The sequence below is a fragment of the Crassostrea angulata genome, chromosome 7 (genome assembly GCF_025612915.1).
Source record: "Crassostrea angulata isolate pt1a10 chromosome 7, ASM2561291v2, whole genome shotgun sequence".
NCBI classification, from domain to species: Eukaryota; Metazoa; Mollusca; class Bivalvia; order Ostreida; family Ostreidae; genus Magallana; species Magallana angulata.
The window spans coordinates 31,135,278-31,154,498 of NC_069117.1; the positions used below are offsets into that span (position 1 = coordinate 31,135,278).

The 19,221-nt window shown below is 31.6% G+C and overlaps 1 protein-coding gene across 8 annotated transcripts; it reads right to left on the bottom strand.

Moving 5' to 3' along the window:
* Positions 1-1,985: 1,985 nt before the first annotated feature.
* Positions 1,986-18,531, bottom strand: LOC128192736 (abnormal spindle-like microcephaly-associated protein homolog). 8 transcript variants are annotated; one of them, XM_052865677.1, is made up of 11 exons: positions 18,283-18,531; positions 13,813-14,062; positions 13,064-13,241; positions 10,296-10,430; positions 6,967-7,080; positions 5,540-5,674; positions 5,000-5,149; positions 4,679-4,837; positions 3,579-3,738; positions 2,953-2,979; positions 1,986-2,241 (listed from the first exon to the last, which is right to left on the bottom strand). In XM_052865677.1, the coding sequence occupies exons 1-10, from the start codon at positions 18,434-18,436 to the stop codon at positions 2,975-2,977; spliced, it is 1,440 nt and encodes a 479-aa protein (XP_052721637.1). In that variant the 5' UTR covers positions 18,437-18,531; the 3' UTR covers positions 1,986-2,241; positions 2,953-2,974. The 8 variants fall into 8 exon arrangements, 7 of the variants coding, with proteins under 7 accessions (XP_052721637.1, XP_052721638.1, XP_052721636.1 ...); XM_052865678.1 differs by having other exon boundaries at positions 2,926-2,979; XR_008244561.1 differs by having other exon boundaries at positions 2,953-3,738.
* Positions 18,532-19,221: the final 690 nt, after the last annotated feature.

Consider the following 19,221-nt stretch of genomic DNA (forward strand, 5'->3'; position numbering starts at 1 on the left):
GATCTTAAGATATAATGTACAAAAGGTAAGCTTCTTTTTATGTATTGTTTAATACACTGTAAATTTTTCGAATATAAGTTTAACAATATTTTTTAATGATTTTCATATTTAAAATGGAATGATACAAGAACTATTTTCAGGCGAGCGATATGGCCCAAAGATCTCGTTTAATTAAAAAAAAACTCCAAAAGATGACACCCTCTTAAACAACAACTGTAATGCAAATCTCAATCTCATCCCAACCCCCGAGTTAAAAGTTGCAACGCGAAACTCATTTTTGCATGTAGTAATATATATTATAGTCTATTGATATTTTCTGTTGTATTTTCTAGACATATTGTATATTTGTACATCATTTAAGTTTTAAAATGTTTTGTCTTCTAAATGACGATTGCAAATAAGTCAGGTGGTATAAACATATATACATTGTATATATCTACAGTTTTTAGTTCATGTATCTTTTGCATTCTCGCTAACCACGGCCAGTGGACAAAGCTATACGAATTCTGAGCCATGACATGTCACGTCAAAATGCAGTTCATCACAGTTATTTTGGGCAAAGTGTTCGAATTGATTTTAAGTCACGTGGTCATAGTGTATAAATAGTAAAGCCATGCAGTATAAAATTGCACTCTCATACAGCTCGCTAGTAAATAAAGGACATTAAAGGTATTGGACATAAGCGGACAATGATTCAGAAATGGGTTGTATAAATATCTATGTTTGAATGCGAGATGTTGTACAAATGTTTTTATAAGTGTTCAAATTTAAAGAAGCGCAACCGAGCATCATTCCCATACAATACTTGTTGTTTATTTGTTTAACACTTACTTGCTTTGTATTTGGATGTAAGAGTGTGATGAAGATTATTATAATTCTTATATATATCGCTTAGTGAATGAATTATTCTTATTCCTTGTATATTTCCAGATTTACACTTTTGAATTCTCTTTTGTATTTACAATCAAAATTAAAAGGCAGCAATTCTATATAGCAGCTATATAAATTCCCACTGGCAATAGATTTTGTATGCATTTTGAAATTTTTTTTTTTGAATCTTTATTTTTGAATTTTATTTAAGAATTTTATTATAAGGGCAAATGATTTTATTTTTCCATATCATTATTTTATACAAGAGGTAATTTCTCTATCAAACGATTTATGATCATACTATATTAGAATATTGATCATCTTTACATTAGTGTTGTCCATTTTATATATTATGCAAATGTTTTCACAAAGTTTCCTTCTTTCTAACCATCTGGATTTTTGTATGAAAGTTAATAGACAACTGTACAGTCTCGTGATAATTGTACATAATGTCTTATGATTGTATAGTGTTACCATTTTGACAGATGTAAACAATGCATCTAAAATGAAAAATGCACATGTCTCTTAATAACATCATTCATTGTAATTGATATGAATTAAAACTAACTGCACAATTTATTTAGAAAGCTCAGTCTGTATAAGAAAGAGGTCTGGTACCACAGCAGTCAACAATTTCAAGAAAAAAAATGTACAAGAAATTGATATGTAATTTAAAATTGCAGTTGAGTACATTACTGAAATTTGAAATAAATAGAAATGATTCTAACAGATGCTCTTTGTTAAATGTTGTGTGTTGTTAAATGAGGATGATCAGGGTGTAACTTGTAAGCCAAGGGTATGTGATCCCCTCCTCTCTCTCTCCAGATGGGAAATGAGCATTCGTAAGCCCTTGATGGAAGAAAACAACACATATGTGCCGATTTAAGATTTTTAACCAAATTCAGTGATATTCAGGATAAACATTAACGTAGGAAGCAATACATGCAAATGTGAGCTCCACTCTATAAAAATTTTTACTAGAACCAGTACCTGTAGCATTTATTTTTGGCCTGTACTTATAGGAAACCCATTTCTCCTTCTCTTTGACAGAGGGGTTTGTGACAAATGGTGCTTCAAATACTGGTACATTGTACCAAAATAAGACAAACACTGTGTTCTATGCATAGATGTTTTTACCATCTGAAGTACAAAATTTCATACAATAGTTCATCTAAATCAATTATATACATGTAAATGTTACTCTTGGAATTCGGCAACTGAAGAATGAACAAAAAACAAGTTCATACATATAGATATATAAACAGCAATAAACAGATAAACAGGAATGCAATGACACATTGAGGTCCTCTGTTCTAGAAATAATCACATTTGATGAATCTCCTTGTTCCTGCCTGAAGATCACAAATTAACCTGGAGTAAAAGTTGTAATTAATAAAATTAACAAAAATCTACCAACAATATTTATAATAGAATATTAAACTGAATGAGTTTTTTTTAATAAGATCATAACATAGAGGTATATAGATCATTAACTTATATAGCAACTACTTTGTATTTGATCATGATGCATCAAACAGATTTCACCAAAGACCCAAAAGTATTGCAAACACACCACACACACCAAAAAAAAGTATGCCATGATAAAACTTCAGCCACTACCCGAGAGATCACTGCTGTATTGAGTGTTAAAGTAAATAGTCTATTGTGGAAAGCAAAATGTGACATACAGAAATTGTGATGTTCATGTATATCTCTTTAACCACTACTTGTTCTAACATTTATCTTGCACATCTATATTAAAGTATTTCAAAATTGGACGTGTTTTTTTTTGTCCAAAATGTGAAATGAATTATTTCAGATATTAGCTTACTTGTTGATTGCATATGTAAATGGATTTTTCTTTTCTTTTTACAACTATGGGTAAAATGTGAAATGAATTATTTCAGATATTAGCTTACTTGTTGATTGCATATGTAAATGGATTTTTCTTTTCTTTTTACAACTATGGGTAAATACAAAGCTAAAAGCTGGATGTTAAATGCAGCAAAACTTTATGATATCAATTGCCCACACACAGTGATAATGAAAACTTGCATTGTGTGTATTTCATCAATCCTTCACCTTGGTCTGTATTTCAGACATATCAGTCTGCAAAACAGAAATAAAAACATTCACAAATAGCCATAGTTCAAACAGAAACAAGGATATTGCTACAAAAGGATAACAACAATATATTAATTATCTTTCTCACAAAACACATCATCTTATAAAAACAACAGTACAACTTTGTTTGTATAAATTGCATTCAATCTCAACTTAAGAAACATACAAAGTATTCATCTTTAAAAAGGGTCTTAAAAAAAGAAACTACAAAAGTAAATTTATAAAAAACAGAATGATGCCTGATATCAAAAATTGTTAAGTGGAATAGAATATTATGTTAGTTTTTTTTTTTTTTTTAACCAAAATGGATTATTTTCCCTCCTCCTTCTGCATTTCTTTCCTCGTCTTGTATCCTTTGAATCCGGCCTGGATTTTAGTAGCTGCCTTTTCTACCTCAGGATCATTTAAATCAATGTCTACCTCCTCCTCTTCCTTAACACCCTCCTCTTTAGCCTCAGTGTTGCTCATTTTGTCCTTGATTTCTTTTCTGGCCTGATAACCTTTGAACCCTGCCTGTATTTTGAGGGCAGCTTGCTCCACATCGGGATCATTTAAATCAATATCTACTTCCTCCTGCTCCTCACCTTTCTTTTCCTCCTTGGCCATCTGTTCTTTCACTTCCTGTCTGGTCTTATAACCCCGGAACCCGGCCTGAATTTTGAGGGCAGCCTCCTCTGTTTCTTTATCTGCAGCTTTACTTGATGTTTCCTCTTCAGGTTTGGATTCTGTTTTATCTGTTTGATCCTAAAGTTGAAGAAAAAAATAACATTTTAATCATATGAAAAGATGTTCTATTCAATAAGCCTTTTATTTTTGTCTTTAACAAATTTAATCAAATAATATTTCTTATAGAACATATCTTTTGCTTTATCTCTGTGTATATTACTGCAAAAATTGATTTAATTTTTCTTAAATTGAATAGTTTATACGATAAATGGGTAAACCAGATATACAGTTAAACACTTTTATAGTGAAGAGCCAAGGATGAACAGTTTTGAGACTGTACTCACTGTAGAAGCACGTATTTTCGTCAGGTTAAAATTACATTGTTTTTCAATCAAATACAATTTCGTCGGAATTCAATTTCGTCATTTTGTAATCCCTAGAATGCATCATGTTTCAACCCTGTATTTATTAATACTTATGTTAAAAATTCGTCACGGATTTAATTCTGTTGTTTATTACTGCCAACGAAAATAACGAAATTAAATCCTCAATGAATATTTCTGCTTCTACAGTAAATCATAAACCTGATATAAACTTAAACTACAATGCATTAAGTTTTATTCATTATACGCTTGTTCACTGTAACTGTGTTTTACTGTACATTAAAGACAGCTACTCAAAAATATACAAATACTGTAGTAGGTATAAACAAAAGATTTGTGTTTTAAAAGAACAAAATGGAAGCTAGTAACTGAAAATGAAGAAAAATATCCCACTTGCAACCATAATATGTTCAAAAACATATAATGCTATATCTACCCTGAAAATAAATATAGGTGTTGAAAAATAAATACAAACATTTAATTACTAAATATAGGTATTATAGAACTAAACATTTCTATATATCTTGGAAGTTAATACATGTACATGCAGCTGTTATCAAAATCAAGCAATTCCAATTAACATAGAAAACACCAAGGGGGTAACACCTAGAGGGGAATCGTTGAGAGGCTCAAACCTGTGTGGTTGCTTTTTTAGCTTTTCTAAAGCCTTTAAATCCAGCCTGAATTTTAAGGGCAGCCTTTTCAACTTCAGGGTCATTGAGGTCAATATCAATGACTTCCTCTGACTCTTGCTCAGCAACGGCAACAGGACTGCTCTCTTTTGTGACACTGCTCTGTGTAGGACATAGGAGGAAAACAGGGTACAGGATTAAAAGACAGAAAGGAAAATTGGATAATTTTTTATTTTTTTTTTTTTTTAGAAAAAAATTGGGGTTTCCCCCCAACTTTTGGATTCTCACGTGGGCATGCAATAAGATTAGAATAGGGGTTAAAACCTTTGCAGTGTCAGATTTCTTTGCTTTTATGTGTGCCCTAAATCCAGCCTGAATTTTAACTGCTGCATTTGCAACATCAGGATCATTTAGATCTATATCAACCTCCTCTTCCTCATTTTTGCCAGCATTGATGACCTCTGAACTTTTCATCTACACAGGGGTCAAGGGTTACATAAATTAATTAAGCAAGCCATATTAGCATTTTGTGCACTTCAATTTACATTGCAGGTTAAAAATACATTAAAAAGATGACAACTGAAATATATACTCAGAAAATTTAATTGAAATCACAAGCTGGCTAATCAAGTAATTGAATTAAAAAATTCCAATTTTTCAAAAAATATATCAAACATTGAGATGTGAAATAAAAAAAGCCTTTTGACTTTGCCATTAAATATTGCCGAGAAGAAAATATTGAATAATAATATATATAGCCTGGCGCATGCATTGATATTCAGGTGCCATTGCTCTGCAATAATTTTGATTAATATATGTGTGGTTTGTTAGTAACTATACTTTAGGGTTAGTTTTTGTGCCAACCTTCTTGCTCTCAAACTCTTTGCGTGTCTTGTAACCTTTAAACCCTGCTTGAATTTTAAGGGCAGCTTGTTCTACATCTGGGTCATTGAGGTCAATATCTACTTCCTCTTCAGGTTGCTTTGCTGGTTGTGAATCCTGTAGTTAATTCATAGTAGAACACACATTATAGATAAAAATGTTAGACAGCCTATTAGGTGATATCATACATACATTTAAAGTACGTCAAATGTGCATGCAGCGTTTGTGAAATATTTTGAGTTTTGTGTATTATTCTCCAAATAGAGCACAAATGCATATAAAAAATATTGAAATAATGGATTTATGTTTAATTTTGTTAGGTGCATTGAATGCATGCATCTAGTGAGCTTAGCTTTCTGAAATCTTTTTTAAAAACTCTCCCATACTCAGTATATGCTTTTGGTCATAAGTTGCTCAGTCCTTTAATCGAAATATTGATTGTCAAATTCTCATGCAGTGAGTCAAAACAAATCTTTTGTCTTGTGAATGACATAATTATTGAACGTGTTTTATGATATTAAAGAATCAAAATTCAATCAAATCATCATGTCACATCTGTAATAATGTGAAATGACGTGTACATGCATCATATATAATACAAAAATCATCCAAACAATAGGAAGATGCGAGTCAAATTGAAGTTGCAAGAGAGTATAAATTATAGATTATTCTGCCAAGTAGACCTGAATACACCCTGAGCCATTTGATACTGGCAATATCCGTATTGGCAAAACTATAGCGCAGTGGATTATACTCATGGTAATCACAAAATATGATGGGCATACATAATTACACATCAGAGTCAACTCGAAAAGATGAGTGTTAGTTCTAGTGAAGCAAACAATTATCTTCTGGGACCTGAATTCATAATAAGAGAGATGAAAGGAGTAGAAATGCAAAACTTAAAAACAAAAGGCATGCATGAATAATCAAAATTGGAAGTAGTGATAGTTGAAAGTGTTACATTTGAGCTGGTTCGATATAGAACAAAGGCAACTATAACAGCAAGCCTGCTAAAAATTTCCCAACTTGGAACAGATAAATTCACAGTTGAATGCAGAAGAGGAAATTTGTATTGATAGATTAGAATTCACAGTATATCACCTGTAAATGGATACAGAAACACATTTGAAGGTGGAAAATATTTTATCAGCTTTCTTTTTTAGACATGCATTTTTAATCTCAATTAGATGAACAGAAATCAATAATTAAAGCAATTTTTCATTTTATTAAAAACATACAAAAGTATAAAAAAGAAGAATCTGGCTTTTGATTTAAAAGAGCAGTCTTCACTGCTAATGCCACAAATGTAAAGTTTTCTAGAAAATTGGTAGAGAGAAAAACTACATTCTAAATTTAAAAATATCAGAGGTGAATATATATTAAGCTCTAAAACATTATGCACAAACCATCAAATGCTTCATCTCTTTTCGAGCCTGGTAACCTCGAAAACCAGCCTGGATTTGAACAACAGCATTTTCGAGCTCTGATTTGTTTATTTCACTTAACATATCCTCTTTCCCCTGTTAATTGTAGTAGTTACAAAAATGCTGGGTTAGTGAACTTAAATTTTCTTTGATATTTGATTGTTAATATTTATTATATATTAAAATAAAGTTGCAGTAAGCTTGAAATAAAAATGAAATTAATTGCAGCAAATTAAAATGTTATGTAAATAAATATCATTATGAGCATTAATTGATGTCAAGATTACAAAAATTGAATCAAATGCATAAATAATATATTTAAACAAATGTGTGTTAAAAGAATTTATCACCCAAAGAGTTGGTTAATTTGTTAAAAAGAGAAAAAATTTATCAATGTTAGTAGTTTTCTAGATATATAAAAGATATTTTAGCAAATAATGCTGGTTACTTATCAATTGAGCCCTTTGAACAATCTCATTCACAAAATATTCTTTGAAATTCTTAGAAATCAAAGTACTGATAATTCCAAATGTATCTTTTAATCTTAAATTTGAAGATATTTGATCAAATGAGCATGATAAATGAATTTTCAGACTTTTAAACTTATGGTGGTATGGGACACCTGTCAATATTAATGTGGATAAAAGAAAACAATAATCAAAATACTTTCACTGTTTTAGAATTTCCACATTTCACAATAGTTGACCAAAAAATAAGTTTTAAAAAAATTTCGAAAAGATAAAATTATAAAAACCCCGACGGGATTCGAACTCATGACTTACAGATTTATAATTAACACTTTAACAATTGTGCCACCCTGTTTGGTAACAATTTTGTGAAGAAAAGTTTTATATAATTAAAATTGATTTCATGGTTTATTTCAATTGGTAATACGTCACAATATGGAGGTGTTCCATACCATCTTAAATTTGACGATATTTGACCAAACGAGCATGATCAATTAATTGTATGCTTTAAATATAAGCACCTGCAAAGCATTAATCAGATATGATGATCCATCTCCTGTACTTATTGTAAATCTTGAAAAAACGTGCATGACATTTAATATGATTATGTAAAAATCATGAAGTTAGGAACAAAATAAAGTGATAATTTTCCAATAACTATCCACTATGTCATCAGTTTGTTGGAAATTGTATAACTTCGATTTTCATGCACAGAGCCACAGACTGAAATGGCTTGCAGAATGCTGAAAAGCATGGTAACTGATAAATTTAATTATAACATTGACTTTCTCCATAACAACTCCAACACCTCATAAAACTAGTGTCTTTGAAATCACGAATATTGGTAATGCCATTAGCTCCTTTTAAATTAGAATCTTTTCTTAGACTACAAACTGGAGCATTGACATCGATCTGTAACTTTTCTGTAAATTAATTTATTTGAAGTCCTGAGAATTTCTCAGAACCCTTCTGGTAAATAACCAAAAAAAAAAAAAAAAAAAAAATGGATATTATAAAATGAAAAATATTGTATGCTTAAGAACAAGGTACAAATGAATGGAGGACTTAAAAAATTGATGATAATTAAATATAAAATATTTTGTTTCTAATATTTATATATTTATTCACTATTATTATAATTTTACTAAGTTCCATTACTGGACTTGTTAGCAATATTCATCACATTCTTTATTACATATAGTTATCATAACATTTGTTTACCAATTTACAAATGAGTACCGGTACATTGATATCATTAAAGCAATATGAGCTGCATTTTTCATGTTGAATTTCTTTTTTACTAAAATGTTCTTTTCTACTAAAATGACAAAAATATCATAGTTTTTAAATTTCTGTTAGCCATATTTTGTGGAGAAGGCCGTTAAGAAGCCTTATTTGGAGCAAAATTGAATTATTGTCGTCCTGTACAAAAATTGATTTGCTATAAATTCCTTTGAAGAGAAATATTTCCTTTGACAAAAATTAATGATTTTTTCAAACCTTATTTATCATAAAAGTTTAAGTTATATGCAAACTTATCATACTAGCAGGTTTTTGCAGCAAAATAAAATTCTAAAAAATATAGCTCATATTGCTTTAAAATTTAATGGCTATTCCTTTTTTTTTTTAAAACAGAGTTTTTTTATTTTCTTTTGTACAGTCACTAAAACATATAATGATACATATCATATAAACTTTGAAGATGTCTATAATACATATATTCATCTTAAATAATAACATAAACCAACAAAATCACAGTACTGGTACATGTATGAAAAATCACAATACCGGGTACTTCTTATGCATTTCCTTGTAACTGGATAAAGGGCTCCTTATCAATTAATTACTAAATGGTAAACTTTCAGTCTTTCTTGTGTACCTTGTCCTAAAAGATCAAATAATATCTGATATTTCTGCCCCCCCCCCCAAAAAAAAATAATTATCCCATAAATGTCATTTCACTGACACAAACTCTGCATCATTATGTTCTTCAATGCTTCAGAAGAATAACAGTCTTTAGTCACATTTTTTACAGAAAAAAAAATCAGCACTATTGAATTCCAAGAATACATACAAAATACTTCTAAATCACTGCCCCCTTTTTTGCAATTATCTAGGTGCTTGGGGTATGTTTGGTATAAGTTAATAAGAATGTGGTGCAAAGTCACAACAACTACAAGAATTCGGTGCACAAGTGCATGGGTACATCATTTACTTTGTAATTAATTGTTAATTAGTTAAAACTAGCGAGTAGATTTAAGTTGAAGTTTGCTAGAACACTGACTAAAAGATGATACTGCCATAAAAAGTTACTAGTTTAAAATTTATAATATTTTTCTCTACATCTATTAGAATATGCACTAATACTTGAGAAAAATACTACATGTACTCAAGATCTCAAAAGCAATAACTCTCTCCAGAAATGATGAATGAAAACTAAGCTGTCACTTGTTATTAAGAGAACTAAAAGAATTTTAGTAAAAACAATCAGTTTTATTGTAATTTATAAACATGTTTAACATTATAATTCTCTTTCAATTATTCTGAGCATATTGGATTAAATGGATATCAAGAATAAAATTGTATGTAAAACAGTTATTTTCTATTCCAAAAGCCATTGCTGTTTAAATAAGTAATCTAGTAGCTAATTTGTTAATTAAAGCTTTCCAATTTCAGTATTCTACATTCCCAACAAATCTAAAAGTAATTATGCTCTAAAGCGATATATTTTGGTGCTCTTTTCTACAGTTATATATATATATTTTAAAAAAAAGAAGAAAAATCCTACAAATCTACAACACTACTCCTTCACCAAGTCTGGAGTGCCAAATTTAAGAGACAAACCTTCTCTTTTTTCTCCTTCATGTCTTGGCGAGTTTTATGACCCCTGAACCCTGCCTGAATTTTAGTGGCAGCATCTGCCATTTCTTTCTCACTGGGTAACTGGGAGTCTGATTTACTGTCAGTGCTGGCCTTTTCCTAAAAAGTTAGTAACACGTCACACTGTTAGATTCTAATTAATTCAATCAAATTCATTACCGTGTTATTGCTCTTGGTTGCTATTCATGGGGACCCCTACTGAATGATTAGCTCCTAACAGAAAGGAACTTCTTATCCTCTAATTCTCAATTAGAGTTATCATTGCTATACTGCAAGAGTTAGTAGAGGGATTAAACTGATTTTGGTATAATTTTTGGTGTTTTTTTTTTTTTTTTACCAAATAAAACCAACATTTAAATTAAAGTAAGATAATTACAAAACCCAACGTAACAAACTGTTACAAAAACACTGAACAAAATTCAACTGTAACAGAGTTCTCCCTCCCCCCCAAAAGCAGATTCCAACAGTATGCAAAATCTTTTTTTAACAATCAACAACAATATACCTGTCTGGTTTGAAATTGTAAAGAAGCTGCAAACCTGAATTCAAGTGGAACTTCCCCGCCGAAATGAATATAAAATCCAATTCCAAGGACAAAAAATTATTACAAAAATTCTGACTCTGGTTCACAGGAGAGGTATATAAGCAAATTAGTTTCAAAGCTTCCAAACCCTTGATGCGATTCTAACGGATCTTGTCAGTACATGATTTCCAAGCTAAGCAAAACTATTGATCCTTGCTGACAAGAAGAACCTGCTCATTACTCTATCTGGATATATATTTTGGGAGGAAGATTCTTTTTTGCTTCAACCAACCCAATTCACATTTATATTGATGTTTCAAGAACACTCTAGCTGTAATTTAAGCATGCATCGGGCTGCAACTTTTTCCCTATCTTAAATCTTCTAGTTTTGTTTTATATTGATTTTGCGTCCAAATGAAGATCATTGCAAAGAATATTGCACATTAGTGAGTACCATTATTGGGATCTTTAGCACATCAAGTTTGAGACAAGGCTATCCCTAAGTGTTAAATTATCTTGCCTTGTTGTACTTGTAAATTGGATGTCTAGATGCATTTTCTCCCCTAACAAATTGATATTGTGTTGTTCAAAGCCAAGAAATTCTTTTCTCTAGAGTCTCTTTATCCAATTGTTATAGCAATAATAGAATAAGTGCTAAGTTGTCTCTTTTTAAATTAAAGATTTATTTTCGTGCTTAAAACATGTTCATAAGAAAATGAATTTGTCAGTCAATATATCCAAAATTTGATTGATCAATTGGTCCATATTCTGCTTTTCCAATTCTGTTCTTTAATCATTGTCTGGCTTATTCAAGTCAATAGAATGAACAGACTTGATACTTTTACGAGCAAGGTGGCCCCTAAATCCAGCTTGAATTTTGAATGCAGCCTTTTCAACTTCAGGATCATTCAGATCTATATCGATGATGTCTGAATCAGTCTCCCCTCCAATTGCTATATCCTGTACGCTTGCCTGTGTTAGAATGATAGGGATCGACAAAGTATTTCTTAGTGAAAAAATCTTAATTAAAATCTACCCACTTTTTAATCACAGTTAAAATATTAATTATAAATGAAAATTCAATCTCTCTCTCTCTCTCTTTATCTCTCTCTCTCTCTGACTCTTTCTCTAAACTCTTTCTCTCTCATCCTCAACAAACTTGAACCCTCCAAATGAAATGTATTTTGACTGACACTAATTTGTGTATGTGAAAGAAGCAGTCAGAGACTCAGCCAACACATATCACTAAAATAAATTGATCTGCACAAACAAAGGCCTCGAACAAAGAGGAAGGTAAATTAGACCTGAAAAAAAAACTCTTCATAATTGCGGTATTAATTGGTTTGTTTATACTGTGGCTCTTCTACTCTCTGGATCAATTCACCCCAGAATGTGGCTGATGTAGACCCTCTAGAGGTCGAGAAAGACCATTATGCTCCTGGAGAAAACTTCCATTACTGGAAGTGTGTTACAAACCCTCAAGAGACGCTCACAGCAAAGATTTTGACTCCGAATGGAATCGATCTAGGTACTTCATGAATTCTGATTTATTCTACTTTTCAGTGATATGAAGATATCAAATTTTCTTTCTGGAAAATTCGATGCGTAAAGCTGTCAATCTAGACTATATATACCTGCATTCATTCTGATGATAAAACTCAATAACTTATTTAAGTTATCCAATTAAACCAAAAACCTATTGTGTAGTAAAACCATAAACTGAACATTTTTATTTTGAAAGATACACCGTTTTAGATGAAATAACAGCATTATAAAATTAAGCAGCTGTAAGCAAGAATTGTCCTAGTAAGCCAAACCACATCTCATCACAACAAGAATGATCACTTTTAATCTATCATTAATATACTGCATGCACCAATCCTCATTATTTTCACAAAAAGAAGCACGCTCCTTTGAAAATCAGTGTTTTTCCATCTGACAAAATGACTTACCATAAAAGCCTGTTCATGTTTAAACAGAAAAAAAATTGTACTGTTGAGATTTAAAATTGTAAACTTCTTGATTAAAAATAATTTTTACAATGTACTTTGTTTCAGTCAACATTGTACTAGTACCTCTTTAATATCATTTAAATCAGACTTTTTTAAAAAGTGGATTAAAAAACAATGGCAAACATGCACCACTCTCTAATTAGCCATCTCATTGTGTTCAAATTTTTTCACACTCTCAAATCTTGAACATAACATACCTTCTTGTCCTTGACCTCTTTACGAGCTTTGTAACCTTTGAACCCTGCCTGGATTTTCACAGCAGCCTCTGCGACCTCTGGGTCATCCAAATCAATATCCACGCTGTCTTTACTGCTTCCTCCTTTTGACAACCTTTCATCAGCTTCTTCCTTTTGTTTGGCATAAGCCTCAGGGTCTCTGAAATAACAAAAAATATATGTAGATCAGTACTTTGTTCTTTCAATTAGTTCAATAACATCTGTGAATCTCACTCTTGGGTTATTTATTACATGCAGTCCTAAAATTAAAATGAACTGAATTTGATTCAGGAGCTCTCCTTATCATGGATAAAATAATTTAAAAGAATAGAGAATTGATCTTTCATGGTAAAGTTCAGTCATTTATTTTAACGGCATACTGAGTCCCATGACGAACATATTGACTTTATTCCATTAAGGTAAATCTATTGTGTTTTGAAGAATCATAGACTGAAGACTTATGGAACTTCAGTGATTAAAAAAAAATCTCATTATAAATTGATAATGGCTGTCTAGCTTTGAAAAACTTGAAATCAATACAACTTAAACATCGAGTTTGTAAACATCAAAATATTGATATATTTACCATTTATGATTCTAATCCCTTGACAGACTGTTAAAGTAAACTAAGTAGCTACTTAATGAACTATATATTTTCTTTGACAATTAATACTGCTCAAGATTTGTAAGACCTAACGAGAAAAGAAAAACAAAAGACCCAGCCCTCTTACTTCATTTCAAGGACTTTCTGTCTGTCCTGGAAACCACGGAAACCAGACTGTATTTTGACCGCAGCATCTTCTTCCTTCATGTGCTCCACCTCCTGTTCGGCATGGTGGCGCCTGAACTCCGTCTGGATCTTCAGGGCGGCCTCCTGTTGCTGGGGATCCCCGGGGTCCGTGCTGGGGCTCTGGAACGAGTCATTGTTGTAGAAACGGTCCTCTAACCGTGCCCCATGGACAGCTGGATCATGGCCAGTCTCTGAAAGATATAGAGTGAAAGAATGGGTCAGTATTGGGTAATAGATTGACAAGCTTCAAGCAAAGATGCCCACATATTGTAACTTTCCCCCGCATCAGCTATCTATTAAATGAATGGAAACTACACATCAGTATATGCGTATGCTTAATATTACAACTTATAATATACCGCATTGTTATTTTCTTTCTTTTAATAAATTGTCCAAAAAATATTATTTCTAATTTCAAGACAAACAAAAAATCAGATGTCGTTGCATACAAAAAAAACTGCTACAAATAAGTAATACAATACTCAGCATTACAGGTCAATGTAACACCACAAACTTGCTGTTATGTTTGTTTCAAGATCGGGCCGTCTGTTGTAATTATTACTTAATCAATACATGATTACAGAGCTTTAATCAATATCATTGATAACTTGATAAGAGATTAATAGAACACTGTTCCATCATCACAAACTTAGGAACACTTGTAATCAATGCTGACATGCAAACATCTAGTTCCTATTTACCAGGTACATCAGCAGGAGAGCTAGCACAAGAGGCAATGCTATGAAATGAGGACCTCTTCTTTCCTACAAACTCTCGGATCCTGGAAAACTTAGTCCCCATGATTCAATGAAATTTGCACTAAGTCCTAAACTTGCTCCAAAATTTTTTTCTCTCTTCAAAATCCACACAATGTTTTACACACTCATAAAGTTTCACAAATGCTTCATTGACGACAACTTCTGAATGGGGCTTTTGTTTCAGCTGGGAAGAAACACTTTCTTTAATCTTGATCAACTCCCCTAAATTCAGAAATACAATAATCGCACTCCAGAGCAGAATTACAATATATAAATCCCCCTTAATCAGCAACTCCTACAGTTATTTCCATTTCAGACAAGGAACAGACATGCAACTCCTGTTGAATGAGATCCCCATGCACTGAAGCTCTTGGTCTCTCCCCAACACAGACCCTATACAGTTGCCCTATCTCTGCCTGTCTCATCAATGATGCATCGGTACCCTTTTACTTATAACTTCTGCACCAATCAATAGACTTCCAATACAGTTCTGCCTGTTATGACTTCTAGAGAACATTTAGAGTTTTTCAAACAGTTTTACTTCAATAACCTGACACAAAGGTATTGCTACAACAAAATCAATAGCATTAACAGCTTCATTAAAGTTTGTACCAATCAAGTTTCCTCATTTCAGTGGGTTTCCAGCAAACGAACCAATGAATGTAATTAATGCATTATATATGACAAATGTTTCAGACCACATGTTTCAAATCATTGAGAAAAAAAAGTCTTGATAACTTTTTTTTTTTTTTTTTTTTTTACAATTTCAAATCAGATAACCCCCCCCCCCCCCCCCTTAAAAATCTTTATCAATAAAATATCTGAACTTTGAATATTGTTTTTCAAATCAAATTCTCATAAAATCATCAGTCTTGTCAGATTTACGTGATATATTACGTACATTAAAATAATAATCAATTGAGTGTGGGTTACCAGGTTAGGTGTATAGTGCATACAGAGAGAGAGAGAGAGAGAGAGAGAGAGAGAGAGAGAGAGAGAGAGAGAGAGAGAGAGAGAGAGATGCACTGCACTCAGAGTTTTATGCTTATTAGGTAAAAAAATCAATATAAAAATAAAAATCCACATTAACCCTCAAGTCCCTATACTGCACTATTGTAATGTTTTTAATAATGAGTACAATAAATTATTTTAATAGTTAATACAACTATTAAAATAATTTATTGTACTCATTATTTTCTAAATTGCAAAATGTTTATCAGAAGATTATTGCAACCAGCCAATTCAAACCTAGAAAGTAATTCCTTGGGTTCACTGGTGGGACTTTTTCTTACGTGATAATACCAATTGAGCTGTATGGACTGTTTCATTTTAGATTTCAACATGTATTTACATATATAGATACAGATTTTTTAATAAAAGCAGTTGACGAAGATAGTTTTAAAAGTGATAGACTTTTGCATAAAGCAGCAAAGAGTTAATACTGGTATTTAGAGTTTAGGCTACATTTTTCGGTAATTTAATGAAGACACGCTTTTGAATCAGACAAAATAATAATCAATGAAATATATTAAATCAGCAAGTCAAGAAATAAAGTCTTACTAAATTAAGGGCCTATTTTTTTTTAACTGGAGTAAAACAAATATCTTTGATGCTGCATCAGACTAGTTATGTAAAAAGACCCAAATGTCCATGATTCTGTGAGTGTGTATGGGGCTATATATTAATCTTTGTTCACAGCAGTGACAATATCATCATGAAACAGTAATTTGATCCGTGATGGACCAATATTTGTCTCTCTTTGCGATACAAACAGTACTGCTGTCAATTACTCCCATCTAGGTAATTACTGCAATATAATCAGTAAATGAGGGATTGAGCTACATGCACAACATAAATTGTCAGTGCTGATGGCTCAATACTCACTTCTACAGTGGATTCACAATTATACTAGTACATACTATTGAGGCTCTAGAGTTTAAACAATAATTCATTACAGAGAATTTTTTTTTTATATACCGATATTTCTTTCAAATATGCTGATCCAATCAATATGAATAAAATCAAAACTAACAATAGGCTATTACCGGTATAATTTACTCATTACAAACACTAATAATATGTAAGCTTACCAGTACTTTTTATATAATAATACATGTACTACAAATTATTCAGTTTATTAAAGTAAGCATTAACAAAACTAAAATAACAATACATGTATTTTGTAATAAAGTGAGTGAGTTTAACTTTGAATCATGCACTGGTGGTACAAGTAACCATGGCAATTACATGGCAATTACATTTGTATCATTAATAAAGTATTTCAATAATATTGGTTTCTGTACTCTTCTTCCACCACATTTTGCTTTAAAATATTTCGAATGTCATAAGTAACTCTGTGCACAACCAACATTCATCCACTGTAGAACAAAAATAGTAAAAGCTTTTTTTCTTTTGATACGCCACATCCATTGCTTCAGGTTTCAATACACAACCACGAATATATTTAAAGTTTACAGGGATTTAGTATTGCAAACGACACGAAAAGAACTCTTTTATTAATTTGTTGCAAGAAGTCCCAAGAATTCTGAATGAATAAATGATGATAGATTTTCTCATTATAAATCTTGCTGAGAAATGTATTTTTTGTTCCTGTAAATTTCTCCGCTATTAAAGAGGGAATTTGTGAAAGAGAAAATCTTATTTTTGGTCATATATGCATGATTTCAATTCTATTTCCCTGTCAGGTATGTTTATTTATTAAAGAAATCGAAAGGTAACTTTGGAGTCCAAGGTTTGGACAGATTATAAAATCAGTTCATATGATCATTTTCAATTAAGTATCAGCTAGATATACTATATAGCCTGTCCGAGGTTAGTTTTTCCTTCAATTTTTAGTGAATACGCCTACCTGCAGTAAAAGAAGTACAACTGAAAGCAATTCAAGGGGATAAATCCAAGATTCCTATTATGACGTACACTTCATCTACAGTATTTTTTATATCCAGAGAAATAAACATGAACAAAAACAAATTTTGAACAGAGATTTATGATGGGAAAAGTTTACCTCTTTTTTTCCAATGGGAAGTACTCTGAGACTGTACACCTTGCATAATTTTTCAACATAATCATTTGAGTACTTTTCATGCCGTTTGCAATGCAATATCCCAGTATACTGTCTATTTGGCCTGTCTATTTTTGGTTGTGTATTGAAACCGAAATCGGTATAGGGGGCATATTTTACAACAGAAAATCTTGACTTTTTAAGTCAAGTGGATGATTGTAGTTTGGGCAGTGGGTACAAAGGTATTTATGATTACTGAAATACATTGTATTAACAAAAAGTGGTGGAAGAAGAAACTTAAATTCAATGGACAGATACAGCTAGAGTACTATGATAATATTATCAATCTCATTATATATGTGAACTTTAAATCATTTGTAATTTTTGAAAGAAAATGTATGCTATTGTTATGGTATTTCCAATCAACACAGGTCATATTCTTGAAAAATATTTAAACATATCTCAGAGGAAATTCGCATTCTCCCTCCAAAAAATTAAAAATCGGTACGTACGTTTCTTATCTGATTCAAAATTTTGACGTATGAGTGAATGGATAAAGAACATATTATATTCAAAGTTTTAAAATTACTTTGTAACTTGTAAGACTAATCTAACTGATGATTTTACTTACGTTCTCGAACTTGAATTAGCTGTTGGAAATATTTGGCACCAAATTCATAGATGTTTTCGGGCTGACTTCTCAAACATTCCCTTGCTAAGCCCTCGAGGATGTTTTGAAAGCCTTTTGGAACCCGTAATTTTGTATTTGAGAATGGAACCGCCATGGTCAAGCTATTATTTTCTTCAAAAGGTTTGGTTGACAACACGAGTTTATTCCCATCTGCTAATATGGCTGCCGCTTGTAAACGTCACTGGTAGCAACGAGTTCATAGGTCAAACATAAAAATATGGCGGGAAAGACGGAGACTAAATCATAAATGGACTTCACGGATTCGGGGAGGGAGTTGAATAGGAGTTATAATTAAAAATTCAAGAAAGGTCTATTTAAAAAAGATGTGCAATAAATATACAGAAGTTTGAAACTATTCAACTGGGTATTTATCTGAGTGGGTTTTTTTTTCGTTGAAATGGAAGAAAATAATAATCTTTTTTGAATAAAAAAATCTTCAGACTTTTAGACAATTAAAATCAGGTTTATTCTTTTTAATTTGGGTGACTAGATCCATCTTGAAATTCGTAAAAAAACAAAAACCTATATCTTCCCCACTTCGCAGATAGTAGGGGTTTTGGGGTTTTTTCATATCAAAGAAGAATGCATAGAATTTGTTTATAAGAAACAGTCAGACTGAAATCTACAGGCCGAAATCTACAGCGGCTGAAACTGAAGGGAGACTGGCAGGATAGAAATTGAGACGCCAGCTAGGTGTTTATCGATTGGTCAAAACCTAGAGCGACCTAAGAAAAATCACGGACTGCACGAAATAATCATAATGATATCAGACTCAAAGTCTCACAAAAGACAATATGACTGTTTCTTTTAGCCAACAAACTTATCTACATAAACAGTAATTTAGTGAATTTTACTTACTTTTCTTCATCAATTTATTAA

Bases quoted from the DNA above. Each gene is read 5' to 3' on its own strand.
- LOC128192736 (XM_052865673.1), bottom strand. From the start codon at position 18,436: ATGGCGGTTCCATTCTCAAATACAAAATTACGGGTTCCAAAAGGCTTT. The intron at 5,150-5,539 runs GTTGGCACAAAA...ACCCCTGTGTAG, and splicing joins AAGAGTTTGAGAGCAAGAAG to ATGAAAAGTTCAGAGGTCAT. The intron at 3,739-4,678 runs GTTTGAGCCTCT...CTTCAACTTTAG, and splicing joins CTAAAAAAGCAACCACACAG to GATCAAACAGATAAAACAGA.